General features: G+C 40.2%; 2 protein-coding genes across 2 annotated transcripts in view; one reads left to right on the forward strand and one right to left on the reverse strand.

Annotated features, from left to right (window-relative positions):
* The window catches only part of BECN1 (beclin 1), a 43097-nt gene extending 22847 nt beyond the window's left edge, over positions 1-20250 (reverse strand). The window contains exons 1-6 of the mRNA XM_063458913.1: positions 20100-20250; positions 17103-17227; positions 15767-15831; positions 7379-7437; positions 5841-5931; positions 5560-5696 (exon numbers count right to left, since the gene is read on the reverse strand). Of these exons, the coding sequence (XP_063314983.1) occupies positions 5560-5696; positions 5841-5931; positions 7379-7437; positions 15767-15831; positions 17103-17223 (473 nt within the window). The 5' untranslated portion in view covers positions 17224-17227; positions 20100-20250. The remainder of the gene's footprint in view (positions 1-5559; positions 5697-5840; positions 5932-7378; positions 7438-15766; positions 15832-17102; positions 17228-20099) is intronic.
* Positions 20251-20829: 579 nt separating this feature from the next.
* Positions 20830-22539, forward strand: part of PSME3 (proteasome activator subunit 3) — a 50205-nt gene continuing 48495 nt past the window's right edge. Inside the window, exon 1 of the mRNA XM_063458919.1 lies at positions 20830-20990. Within this exon, the coding sequence (XP_063314989.1) occupies positions 20949-20990 (42 nt within the window). The 5' untranslated portion in view covers positions 20830-20948. The remainder of the gene's footprint in view (positions 20991-22539) is intronic.

Below are 22539 nucleotides of genomic sequence, written 5' to 3' on the forward strand. Positions count from 1 at the left end.
AGCTTTTTTATTGGCTGGCAGCACTATGAGCTTACCCTTCTAACGGTACAAGGCACACTTATACCTATAGTGGAGCGCTAAAGTACAAAATAAGAGGGGGTAACTTACCCCACTTATATATACAGAAGATAATGTCTGGCACATTAAAAAAAATAAAAAAAAATAAACCAGAATATAGCGCAGACAGTTGGCATAGTATATAGGGCTGTTATGCTTTTAGGACAGCATTACAACACTACTTCCCTCCGGAAAAAACACAAGACCCCTGCACTCACTCACATTGATCTTAGCCAGCGGGACCTCAAGCATGTCACCTTCCTGGACACTAAAGGTATGCCAACAGGAGGATGACTGCAAATATAAAAATTATGCCATTTATGTGTATATGTATGTGTCAAGATGTGTGTACCTACCAGTGTGAGTCTCTGTAGAGGTGCTTGTGTGTACAGTGTGTGTCAAGGTGTGTACATGTTATGGTGTGTGCACATCTCTGTGTCAGGGTGTGTGCATGTGTCCGAGTATGTGTGCATATGTGTGTCAGGATGTGCACCTGTGTATATCTCCGTGTGCGTAACTGTCTGCCAGTGCATGTATCTGTGTGTGTGTGTGTGTGTATCTATGTATGTGTATGTTATTGTGTATATGTGTCAGTATCTTAATATGTATTTATCTGTGTGTTAATGTGTATGTATATCTGTCTAAGTATGTATATGACAGTGTATGTGTTTATGTGCATACATCCAAGTAATCAAACACATGCAAACACACTTCTGCAATCTAACACAAATATTACACGCAAACACATGCCTTCACTCAAACACCAATACTACACATAAATGTACATGTACATCTAAAAACCAACATTACATCTAAACATATCCCTGCAATCAAATGCAAACATTACATACAAACACACCCCTGTATTAAAACACAAAAATTATATACAAACACCCCTTCATTCAAACACCAACACTACACACAAAAGCACACACTTCTGCAGGCTCTGGTAACAGGGGAGGAGATAAGAAATTAAAAATTAAATACACTGTGTAATAAAGGAAGTTTAAACATTAGATCTCACTCTACAGGAAATTTGTTGGTCACATGCAGCGGAGGTGTGACTATGGCTACATAATAAGTGATTTAACTCCTACATTGCACAGAATTGAGCGGTTAGACTTTAGGAGCATGACCTATACACCAAAACCACTCCATTAATCTAAAGTTGTTTTGGAGCTCAGTGCCTGAAGGTTCTCCACTGCTTACCTAATGTTTTCTGCAGTCATTGGTTCAACACACTTCAATATATTTTTAAAGGTTCTCCCTATACATAGATAACATATCTTATCATATAAATTTAAATCAATGTTATCTCATACGTTGTTTGATTTTATGAGATTTGTGAACTCTATTTACTTTTTGCAGCAGACAAGTACATTGAGGGGATTCGTGTGAATGGAATATGGAATCTATGATAATGTCACTAAGGCACATATGTATGGTGAGACAGTCTTGCTGCTCAATTGTCTACTATTTAAGAGTTAAACAGTTGTATTTACTTTTGGAGTATTAATATCTCCTGCTCTGTTAGTTAAGCCTTAACCCCTTAAGGACACAGTTTCAGAAGCTGGACATACCCTTAAGGACACAAGTATTTTTTTTTTTTTTTTTGTGGTTTGTGTTCAACTGCAATTGGCATCTCTCTCATTTATTGTACCAACACATAATAGATACCGTTTTGTAGACGTCAAAAATAGCTGTAATTTGATGTAACATATACATATATAGATTCCCATTTTTTACAAAAAAAGATGTAAAATAATGGGGGGAAAAAAACGAAACAAATATGCATTCCCCCTAAGTTTTGGCAATAATAACGTGTGCATAATTTGTCCAGCTTAGGAAAAGTAAATCAAAATCAATTAAAGGGACGCTATAGTCACCAGAACAACTACAGCTTATTGCATTTTTCTGGTGAGTAGAATCATTCCCTTCAGGCTTTTTGCTGCAAGCACAGTCTTTTCAGAGAAAATGCAGTGTTTACATTACAGCCTAATGATAACTTCACTGGCCACTCCTCAGATTGCTGTTAGAGATCCTTCCTGGGTCATGGCTGCCTAAAATGCATCCAAACATTCAGTGTCTCCTCCCTCTGCATGCAGACACTGAACTTTGCTCATCGAGATTCATTGATTCAATTGATATCTATGAGGAGATGCTTATTGTCCAGGGCTGTGTTTGAATCATGCTGGCTCTGCCCCGATCTTCCTTTTTTGTCAGTCTCAGCCAATCCTATGGGGATGCACTGTGATTGGATCAGGCTACCACTTCTGATGAGGTCAGCAGACTGCTTGTTTTTCTGAGTCAAACAGCATGCAGAGTTACAGCTTTTCATAGGTGGTCCTATGTCTGATTTTGTGGCATTATAGCCATTTGACTGTTCAAATAAACCCACAAAGGCTTTCCATTTGAGAAAGCAGACACTCCAGGGTATCTTATTAGGCATATATTATACTTTAAATTGCCACCAACTTTTCGCCAATTTATTTCAAATTTTGTGGTGAGAAAAAAATATTTTTTTTTATATACATGTTGCATTTTCGCTGGGTATTTCGTACATTTGATAAATGCCACTGTCATAAATTTCCCCTTCGTACGCTCAGTTACCTCGTCTGAGTAAAACAATATGTCCAATGTATGACCTAGACACTATTTTGTGTAATTACAGTGTTGTAAAAGAGACCTGTCAATTTCAGATTTTTAAGTGTGAATTTTCATACGTGGTTTTGACGGGTCCGTATTCTATTTTGAAATATTTTAGCAGGTTGCTTTTTCCAACTACCCCAAAAAGGCATACTACCCAGAGGGTATTTGAAAAAGGCAAGATTTGGACCTTAGCATGGAATAATTTTTCCGCAAGCATGTATCAAGTGTAGTGGTAATAAGCATTTTTTTCTCCCTTTCTGACACGCACAGTGAGTTTGTCCTGTATATTTTGCAAACTTTATGTGTGTTACGGCTTTATAATACTTCATATGTACCTTTACCAGGTATATGACAACTTTAAAGGGGCACATTTGAAACACAGCCATTTAAGTTTGATTTTTATGCTGGATCCATGCCGCACTTTTGAATTTTTTTAGTAGGTTGTTGTTACAAAGTACCCTCTGTCTGCCACTTTCCTACAATGTTTGTTTATTTCCCCTGAATAAAACCACGAACGTAATTCACCATGCCATTCGTATTAACGAATGACCGACCACCCGGCATATGGAGTGTGCCGCCTATTAACCGCCCTGAAGCTGCGGTTTGCCTTGTTGACCTTTTCACCTTGCAGTAACCGAACAAACTGCCAAACGACCGACCACCCTGCAGGAGGAGTGTGCCTCTTTTTAGCCGCCCAGAATCTGCGGTTTGTGGTTAACCGCAGCTTACTTGTTGAACGGCTAGGTGGTCGTCGTTCGTATGAACAAACACGTGGCAGCGGCCATCTTTAACTGCCGAACGCCCAGCAGGGTTTTGTCGTCGACCTCATGGTACTGTTTTCGGTCACTATTTTTCACGAACCCCACCGGGACCTCAAGACTTTCATCCGTTTGTGGATAAATCATACGAACGAAGCGCTGTTCGGTATTTTTATACTCCCGAAGTGTCAGGATTAATAGTTGATCCAGCATGTAGAATTGTGTCACACAGATGACTAATAGGTAACGTATTACCGGGCCTTAGAATAGCCTGACTTAACGTACCAAAGAGTAGTCAGGATACTTGCCGAGGTCAGGGGTTACAGAAAGAGACACAATGATAAGGGAAAGCAGGAGTCAGGGATACCAGAATACAGGGAAGTCAAAATCAAAGCCAAAGTCAACAACCAGGTAGAAAACTATAAACAGGAACGCACTCTCGGACAACCACTAGGGAAACCACAACAGGGCACTGAGCAGGATGAGAACTGGGCCTAAATACCCCTCCTCAGGATCTGATAGGCTGTAATCGGCCTTTGACCCCAAAGGCAGTTACCAGGTTCTCATTTGCATAATTGCTGCTCAGCACAAACCCTCCTGTGGATTTGATTGCTGCTCGGCACAACTTTTCCTGTCAGGACAGTAATGTTGCTCGGCAAAAACTTTTTCTGTCAGAACAGTAAATATCATTAATCACATTTTTATATACAAATGAATACGTGACACTAAGGTAGAGCGACCCTATGTCTGAAAACTGTGGAACTAATTCTAGGTTGACTGCCGAACTGCCGTGGAGACACACTTTACCCCCATGGCGATCCCACTATATTCGTGAGATCTGAGTGCTTTTTGGACATATTGTGCGCTCAGGTCCAAGCTATCTGGGGATATGTTGGACATATTGGTTAAATACTGTATTATATAAGTTATGTATTTGTATGTATTTTTGGTTATTTGTTCAACTTTAGAATATATTTTCTGTACCTGGAGATAATTAAGTTACTACAGCCACTTAAGCCATTTATCTCCAGGGCAGAGGGGAGGGTTCAGAAAGATGCACTTTATTCTGAATGGTTTGTGTTCCCTGTATCACTGTGTTCCATCAGGTCCTGAGGGGTGTGCCCCTGGCCTAAAAATGTGTATATAAGCAATGCCTTTCTGCTCAATAAACCAGATCTTCTAACCCTCAACTCGCAGCCTCGTCTCGTGTTTTAGGGTACTGCTATATCACACTGGGGATTGCTATACTCTGTGTACTCCCCTGGATGCTAATCACTAACTCTTGTAAGAGCTGTTCCTGCTTCGCTCTCTGAAATAAGAGAGGTTCACCCACTGGAGCCTGGTCGTAGGTCCAGGGTGGGTAGGAGACGGCGAGACCCCAACCAAGCTGCAGCGGCTGTGGGGTCTGCAGTGCTTATGGTGTCTGGTCCGGTGCTGATGGTTCTTGGTAAGCACTAGGAGCATCGATTGACGGAGGGTCTGTTACAGTTGTGTTTTCTAATTCCAGGGTGTTTCAAAAGGCATATTTTAAACCCTAGGAGACACACTACAGGAACATAAACCCACGATTGCCGCAATCTGGGGTTAATTTTAGTATTGGATGGAAATTTAAGTCCAGTCCTTAAGGGGAGTACAGCAATGGCGGAAAATTTCCGTCCAGCGTCCTTAAGGGGTTAATCAAACATAGGAGGCCTGTCAGGCTATTAACAGAGCAGCAGATAAATCATTCTAAATTAAACAGTCTCTGCAATAAAGTATGTTTTAACATTATAGCTCTCTTTACAGGAAATGTGTAGGGAGACCGTGTAGATCACACAGGGGATGTGTCTAGGGCTGCACAAACAAAAAGACTAAACTAAATAGCAGAGAATTGAGCAGTTAGACTGCAAGTACATAATATATACTCCTACACCATTACGCTTTTGGTGCTTATAGTGGCCTTTTAAGTATACATTTAGAAGAGATCTTACATTTCTGTACATCATCAAAGAGAGAGAATGGTAAAGAACACTTAAATATGAACAAGAAAATATGAAAGGTGGCTGTAAATACAAAATTTTAGAAGTCAGTGTTTAAAACACTTTAGCAACCTTACTTATAGGTTTGACATTCATTTTCTGTGATGTTCAACTGAGTATCCAACTGATCGAGTAATGTATCAGTACATTCTTCACAAAGAGGGTGATCCACATCCGTCTGTCCAGACATGATGTCAAATAGATCTCCAGTTACCTAAACAAAAACAAAAAATACATAATAGATAGAAATAGATAAAAGTCTTGTATTCCAACCTAGATCTGAAGGTGTATGTAGAATGCTACTTTATTTCACAGGTACCTTCAAGAATTGTCAAAACAGAGAAGAAACATTTGTTACCTTTAGTCTTCTGCTCAGGTTCTCCATTGTGCCTCCATCAGAAGCTTCACCTATCAATGTGAAGCTATTGGCACTTTCTGTGGACATCATCCTGTAATTAAGACACCAGAACAATTAGAAGACGAAGTTGTTGTTAACAAAAGGAAGTTTCACACATTTGTAAAAAAGAAAATTACCCATGTGGATGTCATTAGTGTCCACTGCAGCAGCCTCATAATGGCAGTAAGAAATGATGGTGAGTCAACTGCTAACAATGGCTTCAAGCATTTTACTACTAAATGCAGTGTCTTCGAAGGAAAGAATATAGGAAAGTAAAACTACACCTCCTACTCCGGGAAGAGCAGGCTTTCTGTCCATTAATATACGCCTAGTGGTGATTCTGAGCAACTACACCCATTGTTTTTACTTCATATGTAAGTGAAGTTTTTTTTATTACATACTCAATTGTGCACTACAATTTTATCCTTTTCTTCAACACATGGTAAACTGAACACACTGTGAAGACTGAACTCTTGAAGGGGATTTATGTTAAAGGCATTAATACTTCAGTAAAAGTGTGAGTGGCCATTTGGGAATACAACATTTGTGGCACATTATCCACATAGTTATACGCTATGTCTTCTTGTTTCTTATTGGTTTAGAAGACTATACCCTATTTTTTGTATATATAGAGTTTGTGAAAGACAGGAGGAAGTCTTCGGGGTACCTTTGGAAGCTTCACCCCATACAGGGAAGTTTCTGTCTGCTAACATCTCATTTGCACTAATTGCACTTTTTTGGTTTGTAAACACACACATCTTGTTTTATCTGCACTTTCTGTCCATTTCCCCCCTTGAAAAATGACTGTTTCATAAAGATAAAATCTTATGATAAAGTCTTCTGTTCTCAACACCTTTATGCTGTCTTCCACACCCAGATTTCAGGATTTGCACCAGAGAACAATTACGATGCAACAGGGTTTTAGGCAGGTTACCATTTTGGCGGCAGCCCTTCATTCTTTACATACAGTGTCATTCACTAAAGTGAGAATTCAAAATGAATTTCAAATTTAAGGCCATAGTAGTCAAATTGGAAGCATACTTTCCATTTCGGCAAATGTGTCCTTAAATTTAAATTCTTACTTTAGGAAATAACGGTGATAGCTTTGGGACAAGCAAATGCATGACTCTGGTGGTCTAACTCATGGGACCTAGTTGGCCGCCTTAGGTCACTTCATGGTTAAGCCTACTCTGTTTGAAATCAAATTTCAGAGACCTATGGCAACTGCCATATTGATTTATTTTACTACTCCCAGAAAATGAGAGCTGTGGCCTCTGAAATTATGTCTCCACAACTGCAGTTCAGTTGCACAATTTAATTTTTTTTTTTAAATGCATTTAATAATGCATTTAAAATGTATATACTTTTTTTTTTTTTTTAAATAAATAACCATCAGCTAAAGCCTGTCCTTCAAAGAAAAAGGACTTAACAAATCAAAAGGATGCTACAATGAACCATAGGGAAATATAAATTTAATACTATGAATAACTAATATGTACCTGGCAGGTGGTATTAATCTTCTTGAAACTCCATCTGGTTTGCTTTGGGCAAAAGTTTCCTAAAAAAAAAAGAAATGTTTTGTAAAATGCATGTCATAAAGAGACTAAAACCTTGTTATAAGTATGTAAAAGTATCAATACTTTGGGTAAATGAATAAAATCAACATTAACAGGTTTTTTTTGTTCCCTTTTATATTTAAAATGTAAAAAATATAATGTGACTTTAAAAGTACTATTTCTCAGGTTTTTGGATGACACGATAATAATGTTTAAAAAAAAAAAATGAATATGTAAAATGTTTTTCAAGAATTCATTTTTAAATATAGAATAAAACCTGTCAGTGCCGTTTCCCCCCCTCTCTTTTATTAAATGTGTTTAGCAAATTCATCTGCAGCATAATCAAAGTACACATTTGAAAAGAGGGTGTTCTTAAGGTTTTTTTTAATTAGAAGGGATATGCATAGTTACATAGACTGAAAATAAACAGGTGTTTCAAGTTCAGCCTCTCTTACATCAGTTTTTGCTGTTGATCCAAAAGAAGGCAAAAAATGAAAAAAAAAAACAGTTTGAAGCAATTATCAATTTTCCAACAAACAAGGAAAAAAAATCCTTCTTGACACCAAAATTGGCAGTCCTATCTTTTTGCTTCAAGTAGCTGTTCCCTAACTATTGAAAAATTATATCTCTGAATATTATGTTTTTTGCAAGTGTTCATTCAGTTGCTGTTTAAACATATGTACAGACTCTGATAAAACCACCTCTTCAGGCAGAGCACATCTTTTTTGTTCCTACTGTAAAAAAAAACAAAAAACAAAAAACACACCTTTCCTTTGCCTCAGACTAAATTTTGTTTCTTCCATTTTAAATGTGGGACCTCGTAACCTAGATTTCCAGACAATGGTTTGTATTGATCCTTTTGAGGTGCTATTTTTCAAAACTAAACTGATTTGAATTGTATAACCTTTCTAAATAATGAAAATCTTCCATTCTTTTTTAATACGTTTGTAGCCTGCTTCTGCACTTTTTCTAGTGCCATAATATCCTTCTTTATTCCCAAGTGCTGACTTACTAGAAGTTTTGACAAAAGATCAATAGTGTTTGTTATAGCAAGACAAGCATTCTTTTCAGTTGATACTACTACCAATTGTGAAATGAATGAGTAATTTAACATTTTCAAAAACCTAACTCAGCTAACCTTTACCACTAGTCCCAATTTATGTCCAGGTAATTAAAATCTCCCTTAATTAAGGTGACAAACTACTTCTTCAGCAACTATGAAGTCAAAAGCATTTTGGATATGCAAAGTAAAGGAGGAAGGAAAACATTGCTGTGATTGACACACTGGAATAAGAAAAATCATGAGATAATTCTGAAGAGTTTGTGAAAGAGATGTTAATTTCTGCATTGAATCATGTACAGATTTATGGGTGTGAGTAACTTGATGCAGAAAGGTGCAAATGGCTACAGCCCGGATCATATACTTTTTTGTCAGTCTGAGCCCTGAGAAAGTATAAAGAACACTCTATATACTCCCACTAAACAATGTATCTCCTTCGTGGCCTAGCACCTCCTCCTTGGTAGCGACACATTCGTCTCAAATGATAGAGATATAGGAGACAAAAAAAAGAAGAAAAAGGCAGTTTGCATATTAAGGAATAACCTTTTTTCCTGGTGTAATTAACATATGTCATTGTATATATATCAATCACTTACAACATTAAAATCACCTGCCTTATATTTTATTGCTCCCTCTCATGCTGCCAAAACAGCTCTGATGCGTTGAGGCATGTATTCCACACAACCTCTGAACGTGTCTGGCACAAAGACATTAGCAGCAGATCCTTTAAGCGCTGCAAGTTGCGATGTGGGGCCTCCATGAATCAGATTTGTTATTCCAGCACATCCTAATGATGCTCAATTGGGTTAAGATCTGGGGCTTTGGAGGCCAAGGCAACACCTTGAACTCTTTGTCATGTTCTTCAAACCATTCCTGAACAATTTTTGCAATGTTGCAGGATGCATTATTCTGCAGAAAGAGGGCACTGCCCTCATTGAACACCACTGTCACGAAGGGGTGTACGTGATCTACAACAATCTCTAGGTAGGTGTTACGTGTCAAAGTAATATCCACAAGAATGCGAGGACCCAAGGCTTCCCAGCAGAACATTGCCCAGAGCATAAATTGGCCTCCACCAGCCTGCCTTCTTCCCATAGTGCACCTTGCTACAATCTCTACCCCAAAGTAAATGTCGCACATTGAGCCGGTCATCCACCAGATCTAAATGAAAACGTATTCATACTGTTAAGTGTTCTGCTTAATCAGCACACAAGTCCTCTGCAAAACCATAATGTGCCCATACTAGAAGTGGTCTTCTCTAGGATACAGTCTCCTTACTGCTCTTACAATGCAAGATGATGTTGGTAATCTATATTTTTTTCAACCAAAAAGACTGTGCATCCAATATGCTGTCTTTGAAAAATTTAATTACACTGCTTTATTTTACAATTATTTGATTTCATTAATATGTTATAATTATGGATGATTGAAATAAAAAAAAATAAAAAATGTTTTTAAATTTTACACTCTCCAGTCTTTATTCGGATTCAGTTATAGTATTGGAAAGTTTTTATGTTTGTTTTTTTTGTGACATACCAGGTGGAAACAGTACATCGGGATGTGTACTGTGAGTAATATAGAATTTTTAAAAATTAATTACATTTCAGCTTACACTGAACAAATATTTAAATTTGCTGAACATATAACTGTACACATCCTTAAATTAGCTGATAATATTGTTATAATATAAGTCACTATGTTTACCTAGATAATTTGGAAAGAATAATTTGGTTTGTCCAGAAGATGTCTTTTGTACTACAAGATGTATCAGCTAAAATACTTAATTGAATAGAGGATGAGAATTTAATTTCATGTTGACTGTTAGATGTTTAGAAAGATAGAACTGTATTCATTAAAAAAATGGCATTTTTCTATAACTACTTTTGTAAATTCATCTCCATTCCCAATATATAAAAACATATACGGTGGGACCTCGGTTTACAAACGTCTCGATTAACATCATTTTCGGTTTACAAATGAAAATCCATTGAAAATAATGCCTTGGTTTACAAAATGTTTTCGCAATACAAAGCAAGTTTCCCCAGGATGCACTGCACCTGGGAGGATTATAGCACCGTCCCCTTCATGCTGGAGCCTGTAGGTAGCACGTGGCATTGAGTGTGGAGGTGTTGGAGCATTTTTTGCAGTGAGTTTTGGAGCCATTCTGGAAATTTTTCGCAGCGGTTTTGGGACTTTTTGGGTGCATTTCTCAAGCGGTGAAAAGGTAGAGAGCTGAGCATTGTCATTTGCGTTCCTTTTACTGTGTGTTCTGCATTGTGGGTTGTTTCCTTTAGGGATCGACCAATTATCGGTTTTGCCGATATTATCGGCCGGTATTTTTTTTTCCCTTTAAGTATCGGTCGATAATACCGATGAGGTGGGCCGGCGCGTCCACAAGGCGGCACAAGCAACCGCCTTAGGGCGCACCGGCCCAGGGGGCGCTAGATTGGAGTGACCAGCAGAAGGTGGGCACACAGCGCTCCCTCCTGCCAGGCACTCTGTGTAGCGAGCCGTGCGCACCACGGTACAGGAACTTATGTTTCCTGTACCCGGCCAGACTGAAAGGAAGTGCTCACTGAGAGAACACTTCCTGTCAGTCCGGCCGGGTACAGGAGACTGAATCTCCTGTACAGCGGGAGACAAGACAGGGGGAGGAAAGAACACTATGGGACAGGGGAGGGAGGAGGAAGGAAAGAAAAATATGAGAAAGGGAAGGGAGGGTGAAGGAAAGAACACTATGGGACAGGGGAGGGGAGAACACCATGGGACAGGGGAGGGGGGGAGAGAGGGGAACATTAAGGGAAGGCACTAAGGTACAGGGAAGGGAAAAGGAACACTGGGGTGGAGGCACTAAAAGATAAGGGAGAGGAACATTGAGGGGAATGAAAGGGGGTGGAGGGAGTTCCTACCACACATATTTACCCACAAACGCACTGCATCCACTACACAAACAAAACACACATATAAATATTCTTGAAAATGAAAAAAGAATTCTGACTGGCATGTATATTTTGTGCATTTACCACTTAATAAAAAAAATAGAGATTTGCAAAAAAATTTTTTTTTCCCAAAATGGTAAATGTACAGAATATCGGTAAGCTATCAGGTATAAGCCTGAAAGTTCACAGATTATCGATATCGGCTCAATAAAAAATAATAATAATATTGGTCGATCCCTAGTTTATATGCCATCTCATGTGCTGTGCATGCCTTACTGTGTGTTTTGCATTGTGGGGTGGTTTCCATGCCAGTTAATGTGGACAGATAGATGGGGTTTTCATTAGCTTGCGTGGATAGACATGGGTCTCTTGGACTGGAGCATTGAGAGCCTGGGTGTGTGGGTAAAGCATTTTTTTTTTTTACTTTCTGCTCACTTAGTGACTGTGGTGTCATGGCACCCAAGAAAGCAGCGGAAGCTGAGAAGAGAAAGAAGGAGAGGATCATGCTCGAGGTCAAGAAAGAAATCATCAGAAGGTATAAAGGAGGAATGCAATTGACTGACCTTGCTAAAGAGTATGGAAGGAGTGCATCCACAATCGCTTTCATCCTAAAGATGAAAGAGAAGATAACTGGGAGAGATGCAGCCAAGGGAGTCACCAGGGTCTCCAAGCAACGGCCACCTGTTCTGGAGGAGGTTAAAAAGTTGCTCCTGCTCTAGATTGAAGAGAAGCAGCATGCTGGGGACACAGTGACGGAGGCGATCATCTGCGAAAAAGCCAAGGCCTTGCATGCTGACTTCTTCAACCAACAGCTAGAAACGTCAGCCGATGCAGAAGACTTCAAGGTGCGCAGGTGGTGGTTCAAAAGGTTCAAGACCAGATCTGGCATCCACAGCATGGTGAGGCATGGAGAGGCCTCGAGTTCCGATGTTGCTGCAGCTGAGGAATTTGCTACGGAGTTCCTGGAGGTCATGGTTTCAGAGGACTACCTTCCTCAGCAGGTCTTCAACTGCGACGATACTGGGCTCTTCTGTAAGAGGATGCCAAAGCATACCTTTGTCACGGAAGAGAAGACCTCATTGCCTGGCCACAAGCCGATGAAGGACCGTCCCACCCTCCTGTTCTGCACCAACACCAGTGGGGACCTTAAGATCAAGCCCCTGCATGTCTACCACTCAGAGAACCCACATGCCTTCAAGAAACACAAGGTGAAGGAACAGTTGAGCATTTTGTGGCGGTCCAACCCAAAGGCTTGGGTCACACACCTCTTGTTTGTGCAGTGGGTCAATATGGTTTTTGGTCCTGGTCTCAAACAGTACCTTGTGGGCAATAACCTGCCGCTCAAGGCCATGCTGCTCATGGACAATGCTCCTGCTCATCCTCCAGGCCTCGAGGAAGACTTGCTGGAGGACTTTAACTTCATCACAGTCATGTTCCTTCCGCTTAACACCACCCCACTAATACAGCCAATGGACCAGCAGGTCATCTCCAATTTCAAACAACTCTACACAAGGGAGCTTTTTCGGCAATGCTTTGAGATGACAGATCGTTTAAGCCTCACCCTCCGTGAATTTTCGAGAGACCATTTTGACATTGTGAGAGGTCTGTAAATTATCACCATTGCCTGGGCCGGGGTCAGCCAGAGAAACCTAAATTCTGCTTGGCGCAACCGGTGGCCAGACTGTGTTGTGACACCTGCCTCAGATGTTTTTGCACCTGCACCAGAGTCAACAGTGTTGGAGGAGATTGTTTCCTTGGGGAGGACCATGGGGCTGGAGGTGACTGAGGAGGATGTCTGCAAGATGGTGGAGGGACACGACTGCGAGCTAACCACCGAGAACCTGGTGGTACTACAGAAGGAGGCGATAGAGGAGCGGATCTCATTTGAGGAGGAGGAAACGAGTGATGTACAACTCATCCAGGGAACTTAATGATATTGCACCCACTGCACTTATTACATCACAGCACCAGATTGCACACAAAGCTATTGCCACAGCATTAGGTAGCACACACAGTAGTTTCCAGAGTACTAAATGACACAGCACTAGCTTGATCACCAGAATGTGAACACAGCAACAGATTGCATCCCCAACACTTCCACAGCACCGTCTAAATGCCAGTAGTAATAATAATGGTCCCTGGAGGGAGGTCTCTTTAATAGAGGCCGTCTCAGTATCCATTAGAGAGTCTCTGTTAGAAAAAAAAAAATACATCTTCACCTGTGTGTTTCTTAACCCCCCTTTTGTGTTTCTTATCCCATCTTTTAAATATCTTACACCCCTTTAATGTATTCTATCCTTCATTTTCCCCTTTGTGTCTTACACTCCTTTGTGTGTCTCTTGCTTCCCTCCAGCTCAATATATGTCTTACTTCCCCCCAGCTCCTCAGTGTGTGTCATTGTGGCTGGCAGGTTTCTGCGGCCGGCTGGCAGGTTGGCTGCTGAGGCCTCTTTCTTCCCCCTTTGTGCATCGGTTTCTCTCCCAACCCCTTTGTGTGTCTCTTTCCCACAGCATGTGTACGCCTTTGTCACCCCAGTTCTTTTGTGTGTCTTTGTGCCCCCCTCCCACATCCCCCTGGCCCTCTGTATGACTTTTTTCCCCAGCCCATCCTTTTGCCCATCTTTGCCCCCTCCTGTGCATTTATTTTGCTCTGCTCGTGTGCCCTTCCTTTTACACCTCTATTGTTCCATTCTTTTGCCCCCTCCGTGCCCTCTTTAGCTCCCCTTCTGTACCCTCTTTAGCCCCCCTACCATCCTGTGCCTTTCTTTAGCCCCCTCCCATTCTGTACATACAGAATTGTTTGAGTATCGTTGGTTCATGGGTACAGAATGTAAAATGGTGTACAAGGGTACAGTAAAGTAACTGTGAAAACAAAAATATTGGCAAGCACCTAGTGCAACATCATAAAGTACATGCTGCTATTTAGTTACCCATGTACTTTATGATGTTGCACTAGGTGCTTGCCAATATTTTTGTTTTCACAGTTACTTTACTGTACCCTTGTACACCATTTTACATTCTGTACCCAAGAACCAACGGTACTCCGCCTATTGTTTATGTATCAGTTAATTTGCTTTTGTGTGGGTAGAGAGGTTACCACACAGGTGTTTAGAGTAACTTTGTTAATATTTGAAACAGACTCTGTATTTATATTTTTCCCTCCCATTCTGTGCCCTCTTTTACTTCCCTCCTGTACCCTCTTTAGCCCTCCCTTCATCTTCTGTGCCCTATTTTACCCCTTTTAGCTCCCCTCCCACGCCCTCTTTTGATCCCTTCCTGTGCCCTCTTTACCCCCCCTTCTCCTTCTGTGCCCACTTTTGCCTGCTTTATCTTCCCTCCCCTGTGCCCGCTTAGCCTCACCTGTTCAGCAGGCGGACCATGGTAGGGTAGCTTCTGCTCCCCTACCCGGACTGACAGGAAGCAGTTCTGTGCTCTCTGTGAGCACTTCCTGCCAGACCGGGTAGGGGAACAGAAGCTCTCTGGTCCGCCTGCTCGGGCATACTACATGGTGTGACCGGCAGGAAGGGAGCACTGTGCAGTACGCTCCCCCCGGCAGGTCACCTGAAGATCGCACTCCCCGAGCTCCCTTATAATGAGGACAAAGAGCCCCCATCTGCAGCACGCTGCTGCCTTGTGCCTCTTCCGCCTCTGAATTGCGCCCTGCACACAGAGAGAGTGTGCAGACTCAGATCGCCCTTTTTAAAGGGCAAGTTGAAAAATCCAGTGGGGGTCAAAAGGGTCCCCTTAACCGCCCCTGCAGACGCCCATGCCTCTGTATACTGACACCTTGTCCTGCACAGTGAATCCTTCTATATACTATATATATTACACACAATCATTACACTTGCTCTTTCTGATCTGTATATAGAGAGTCATGGTTTGTCATTTGAGATACTTTGTTCTGTGTTTGCACACAATATGAGGGTGCACACTGTTTCTCATGTCTAGTACTAGTGCATGTATAGTGCTAGTACACATGAACCGGTGACGGGTAAGTTAGTCGGTTGGTAAAAGGCTGATAAAAACTTTTATAGCAGAAGGGCATGCCAGACAAACTAAACTGATAACATTTATTGAAAGTTTGTAAATGTTTATTACATACTTTTAAAACTTTACTTGCTTAGGTATATTTGTGTATAAGCGTTTGCACGCTGGTTTAAAAAAAATAAAAAAATAGTCAAATGATGCATGTCCCTTTAAATATTGCATACCATCAACGTGGCATAATCATGACAGCACAAGGGAATATGAAGTGCAATGGTGCATATACCTGAAAAGCAGTTCCATGGAGCTATATAAAGCTACTTGGTTTATTTGGTAAAAGAGCATGTACCTCAACATGTGAATCATCTTCTTGAATATCTGCTGTTTTAACTGCAGCTGCAGTCACGAGTGGCGCTGTAGTGGGAGAAAAAAACCAAAACATTGTTCTTACATGTACACCAAAATAGTTTGACAGACAGTCCCAGATTTGTTGGTTAGACAATACATTTGCACAGAACACCAGGTACCATTTTTAAAAGCAGTGCTCTAAAACTACACTCACCCAATCAGACCTGGGGAGTGTACACTAGGCTATTTTGTTTCTTCTAACTGCACTTCATCTACCACTAGCTGTATACCTGCCAGGTCCAATTAATTTGAAACAGGGCACAGACATGCAACATATTATATAATACGTAATACTTTACTTAACACAGACCTAAATGTCACAATGTTTTTCCTTTCCCTTTTCCCCCATGTTTGTCAAGTGACTGGAGCAAGAGGCTAGACATTTCCCCATAGCATACATCTCTTCTTGAATGTAATAAGCTTTCCAAATGATCCAATACTGCTAGAAAAACTTGATGAATAAATGCCATACACAATCTTCTCTGCCCTTCATCATGCACATTTTTAGGGAATGTATATTCCACACTACAATGAATAGACATTTTGACTTGCCAGCAGTATGTGCACAAAGATGAAAGTTCAAATATAAAAAAAGATAAAACCTTCTGTTATTCCTTCACTCTATGACCATCAGTGTGAGCGTAAATCAACATCAGAATTAGAAGGCAGTAAACTGGCCATCCACTCACTCCACCACTGATATTGTATGGGGGGAAAGTAATTTAATGTGGTGTACAGTAGACTATATCAAACAGGGGTCTGCTGAATGTTGTACCTTAAATCTAAGCGCCAAAACCACTTAATCATTGTGCAGTGGTTTTGGTGTGTAGACCCTGTCACTTTTGTTTAGCAAAGGTGAAACAGCAGCTATTTCTGAAAAGGAAAACTTTACATTGTGCAAAACAATGTCTCTAGTGGATGTCACCTTTTCAAGAAGGACTTCACATTCAGGCACATACCTGCAGGACGACATCACAAGAGGAAGTGCAAGCAGCAGTGCCAAGGGAGAGAAGGTGATTAAAATTACTTTTATTACTTTTCAGTGCACATTGGTGTCAGGGTGGGGTCTGGAAATAAATAGGGACACTGATACTATAACGTTAAGGGGTTATGAATGTGGTTCCATAAGTGGTTAGATGATTTTGAAAAAGGGTAGTCTTTTATGGTAGCAGTTCTAAAGCCTTTTGTGATTAACAGTATCTGAGGATGGAGGGTAGTTGTAGTGCAGATGCCTTGTCATTACACTAAACTGACACATATACAAAATATAACACTACCTGTCAACTCCATCATTGTAGCTTTGTCCAAAATTTTGAAGGAGGTATCAAGCTTTAGAGGCTGGCTGCATCGCTGGCAAACAAAGCTGACCTGCATTATCGAGGATTTGGAGGTCTCCATATTCCTAGAGGAAAAAAAAAAAAATACACATATATATATATATACACATACACTTTCACCAGTGAATTACATGTTTTCATCTATTTCTTAATTGTCCTTTCTATTTTATTACTGCCACTCTTACGCCCTCCTCTCACTGAATTTACTACATGTGGTAGTGGTGGGGTGCCTGACCTAAGTTGCATGTTAAAGGAACTCACTATAACAATTTTATCTTATTGAATTTGCTGTAGTCCAGGGGTGCCCAAAAGGTATACCCCCCAGCAGTGGTGTATTTAGGCTGCCCTAGGCATGTCAAAACACAGGCACCCTCCTAACCTAAATTTGACCCACCTCTTTCTGTCAAGGCTGCACTTCTACACTGACACACCCACTCACTGACAGGCACAGAATCTCAGATACACACACACGCACTCGATGACAGACACAAACACACTCACTCACAGACATTCACTCACTGACAGAGTCACACTCACAGACAGGCACACACTGATACTGGCACACTCACAAATTATTTAAATTGTTTTAATTTAAATCCACCCAACATCCCTACCTTTGGTTGAGCTGGAGTGGATTCTTTACCTGGAGTCCAGGTAGATAGGAAGGCAGGCAGCTTTATGGAAGCTGTAGTTTTAAAACATCTAGGGATCTACCTTTTGGGCACTTGAGTTATAGTGCCTACAGTAGTTACCTTCTAGAAATTGCCCGCAAAATGCTTTATTTTTTTTTATTTTTTTACAGTAGTTACTAATAAAGTATTCACATTTTTTTGAACGAGCAGTAGCAAAGTTTTATTTGGGACACAATATAGGAGGACACAATGTCTTCTGCTAACAGCCCTCCTTTTTGTATATTTAGAACAAAAACTATGGAGATTCGGAAAAGTGACAGTTAAATTGCAAAATTATTTTAAAAGTATTTTTGTTAATGTGATATAAAACAATTTCAGTTTTATTTATAGTAAAGTCCCCTAGTTTTTGCCAAAATTTCCTTTTCAGAAAAGTTTAAAGCGGCACGATAATTATGTTACTTTTCTGTAAAAAAAAATAAAAAAATTGCATATATTCAAAAACAATGGAACAAAACAATCGACAGACTGAATAAAACTGCACCAAGCATTTGCTAAAAATTAGATGGATAAGTGTTGACAACGTAAATATCCGCAATGTATTTTATTTACAATTACATTTTTAAATGCTGTGGAGCTTTCAAATTACTTCAGACACACTATGAATACAGATCTACTACAAAAGAGGGATACTAAAGAACACACGGGAGGTATGAGTTCAGACATAGAGCAACTTGACAATTTTGTATTTATTTAAATAAATACAAATTTACATAATAGTCCAGAAGTTTTCAGATGACACGCCTCTCTCCTGCCTAGCTCCACTCCTGCTACATCATACTTCACTTCGAATGTCAGTATACATAAAATCCTTAACATTAAGGATACTGATTGTAGCTAAGAACTGGATACCTCTGATTTGCAAGAATGAGACCCCTCCCCTTATCCTCTGGTTCCAAAGTATGGTACAACCTCTAACCATGGAGGAACTCATTTTCCAAACCAGTGTTAGGTCTCAGATTTACCTAAACATCTGGACTCACATCTGGACTCATTGGATACTCATTACGGAATCGGCTGATTTCAAATCACTTATCTAATAGAATGCATGCCTACATTCCTGGGATAGAATAGCAATTAAGACCCTAAGAGAAGGTCAAAGCCAAGCAGTGAGCAGTAGGCACTTGGGGCAGGGGACATTCTTCCCCCCCTCCCAAACACTGTACACCGTGAATAGATTTGATTCTGATTAAAGCAACACTCCGCGGACATTATCCACTACAGTGAGCTGTAGTGGTTATGATGCAAGGATGGTTTTATAAGGATTTACCTTTTTTTATGTCTCTTTTGCTTTAGTGAAATGTGAGGAGTAGACTGTAAATATAGAGGAACAATTTGGACAACATTACTTAGTTGATATTTAATGGTTTATTTATTTAATTAACAAGTATAAACTGGAAAAACCAACAACGCAATTTTACACTGAAACAAGTACTACGTGATACACAGAAGTGTGGAGTTGTATTGATCCAAAAAGCCAATTACTCCACCCATTGATTCTATAAAGGAAGACAGATTTTTTTTATTTATGATTCTACTTCCAATTCAGGCACTACAACACCCAATTACAGCTAGCCCAAGCCTACCCCTGACCGTCTGCACCCCATTTCCAGTGAATAACTGGCAAAGGAGATTATGAACAATTTGAATCAAAGTTGAAACTATGGATACATTTCCTGCAGGATACATTGGTACTCGTCAGCTTTGTTGGAAGGTGTGTTGTGCGTAAACACGGAATGAAAAATCTGGCTTTTTTGGGGGGGGTCAGGTGATGGTATTCTAAATCTTTCTAGCTTTTTACAATAAGAATTCTGCGACTCAGCGAAGTCTTGAGAGGGTGGCAGCCAGCAGAGTTACTATGTGTCTGATCACTCTACCATTCTAGTTTAGTCCGTGTGAGATCATTGCGAGGAGGTCTTAATATAAAATGCCAGCTAAGGACCTTTGCTGGTCTCTTCATTGCAAGCATATAGTGCTGAATGTTTTGTGACTGTGCAGCAGACAATTAGCACCGAAATATTCTTTCCTCCTACTGGGAGCTGACGCCTAAAATCCTTAGATCCATGTATCATACATAAAGCATATCTAGGCTTTACCACAATAATTTCCAGTACGGTCTCTCCTAGCTCTATAAATCACATTTCACAGTCTATTTTTAAATGGCTTACATCGCCCTAAACGTGTACATTTGTGCTTTATTGACTAACTCAAGACGGCAGCGATTTTTTCCTTTATAAAATATATTTACCTCGTGTTTTTCGACTTAAAAAAAAAGATTGATAGATTGATTGACGCGAGCTCCAACCTTCTTAAAGTGAGACGTTCAACCGTAAACCATTGTTGTTGTTGTTGCTGCTGCTCGTCGTCCGCGGGGACTTGTACGTCGAACCGCGCACGAGCACGTACATAGTGATAATGGGTTACGTCATCCACGGGGCGTGGAAAACGCGAGGAAAAAGGGGAATTATGGAAAAAGAAAAATCATATATTTTTTCCCCAGTCTTCAGAACGAAGACAACTGTCTCATTCAATGTTAAAGCTCTTGAAGGAGACAGTTAATTCAAAATGAAGATCGTCCCTAAGGACAGATTTATTAAAGAAAGTACAAATCTTCGAAAATACATATTCAGTCTCTTTTTAAATGGCTTACATCGCCCTAAACGTGTACATTTGTGCAGCATTCTAATGCTGAAAGAGAAATATTACCATAAATGGCAACACGAGAGGCAAACTTGTTACACACGGTTTACTCAATACATTCTATGTTCATAAAAAATAAAACCACTGGCAGAGAAAATGTTGACAACAGATAAAACGATAATAATAATAAACGTTAGTTTGGCAATGTCTCCAAATGAGGTCTCCGCACATGCTAACTTTCGTTAGCACATGCTTCCGTCGCCCGGTTATGACGTGTGATTCACGCTCCGCCCACCAGTCCTCTCGAGGTTGCATACTGCCAGTACTCTGTCCGCGCGCCCATCTAGCGTTGCCTCTGTTCCTCGCGCGTTGACTTTGACGACACTTCCGGAACTGTGATAGCACGCAGCCGGTGTGTGAGAGTACTGAACAGTCAGCTAGCCGTGCAGCTTTCGCCATGTCCTCCCTACTTAAAGTGGACCAGGAGCTGAAAAAGAAGGTGACGTTTACAAATACAGCTTTGTTATGTCATGTGAATTGTGGAATCGGTGTAGGTTAATGAAAGTTTGGGCCTAAATATAATCACCAGAGAAGACATAGGCCGTCGTGAACAGATGCGTGGCTAGGTAGAGGATGCGTATTTTAGTCTATGAGGGGGGGGGTTCTGTTTAAGGTTGTCAGCCATTATGTTTTCTTGACGGTTATATCACTTCTTCATGTAATTGGACAGTATATGAAATAATTGCAATATATGCTGTAAGAAGTAAATCATTTAGCCAAGTAAAATTAATTTTGGGTGGCTCTATAAAAATTAATTTCCTTTCTGCAGCATATTAATAAGACTGAATCTGTAGCAGTGGCTTGGAGGAATTTGAAACTATTTTGGAAAGTTTTTGGACTGCTTTGATCTGCCTTTTTTTTGTGTCAGCAGCTACCTTTGTCAAGTTTTGTCATTTACCCCAATTATCACTAGTGACAGCTGTCAGTAATTGGTACTGGTTAATAGAAGATTCATGTCTTCTGGCCAGTCAGTGGTTAATAAAAGTAAATATAAGTTTTTATTTAGTTTGTAATTCTAAGTCATTAAGGAAGATCTGTTTTGGGGAACAAAGTGCAATTGGCCTCACACAAGGTACCTACAAACCCACTTGACAGCAGAATACCACAGGTTCTAGATCATTTTTAGGGCTTGAATTTTAAAGTCCAATGCTACTAGGCAGACCTTAAAGTTACTTGCCACTGTAAGCCATAACATACTCAACCAGGTTTGAATTTCTGCTTGTCAGGGCTACATTTTCACATGAGTGAGCCCTTACAATAAGCCCTAGCATATTCAGTCTTCAGCTCCTGCCACTTCATCCGCCAGCACAGCCTTTTGTCAAGCTTTGTCAACATAGGCATTTACTGTAAGACAATGTATGTCTTTGTCTTTTATCTTTGGACTTATTTGTAGTTGAGAAATAATTTGAAGGGAGATTAAGTGACAATATTTAGGAATTAAAGGATTACTTAAATCATCATAACTTCTAAAGCAGGGCTGTCCAACCTGCGGCCCCCCAGATGTTGCTGAACTATAACTCCCATGATTCCCTGGCTATCTGTTTAATTGAAAGAATCATGGGAGTTGCAGTTCAGCAAAGGCTGGTTCCCTGGTAATGGAGCAAGCCGTTTAGCTTAATGGGTTGCTTCCTCACCAAATCACTGAAATGGTCAAGGTGCTTGGTTTAACCTTTTAATTGTGATAAACATCAGTTGTAGGGTACAGCGTGGTTTTATGAAGGACAGATCTTATTAAACTCAATGTATTGCATTTTGTTGCATTTTATGAAGAAGTCAGTAGATGTATAGGTAAAAACAAAGAAAATATATATAACCACTATTAATGCAATGTGAACAACCCCACTTAAAACAGTATGCCCCCTGTACACCAAACAATTAGCAAACCAAACAACCAATAAGTGGGGTATAGATAAAAGAGGATATATCTCCTATGTAAAGGAGATATAAGGGTGTTCCATTGAATGTGGTCTATATGGATTTTGCTAAGG

Source organism: Pelobates fuscus, chromosome 6 (assembly GCF_036172605.1).
Source record: "Pelobates fuscus isolate aPelFus1 chromosome 6, aPelFus1.pri, whole genome shotgun sequence".
Lineage (NCBI taxonomy): Eukaryota > Metazoa > Chordata > Amphibia > Anura > Pelobatidae > Pelobates > Pelobates fuscus.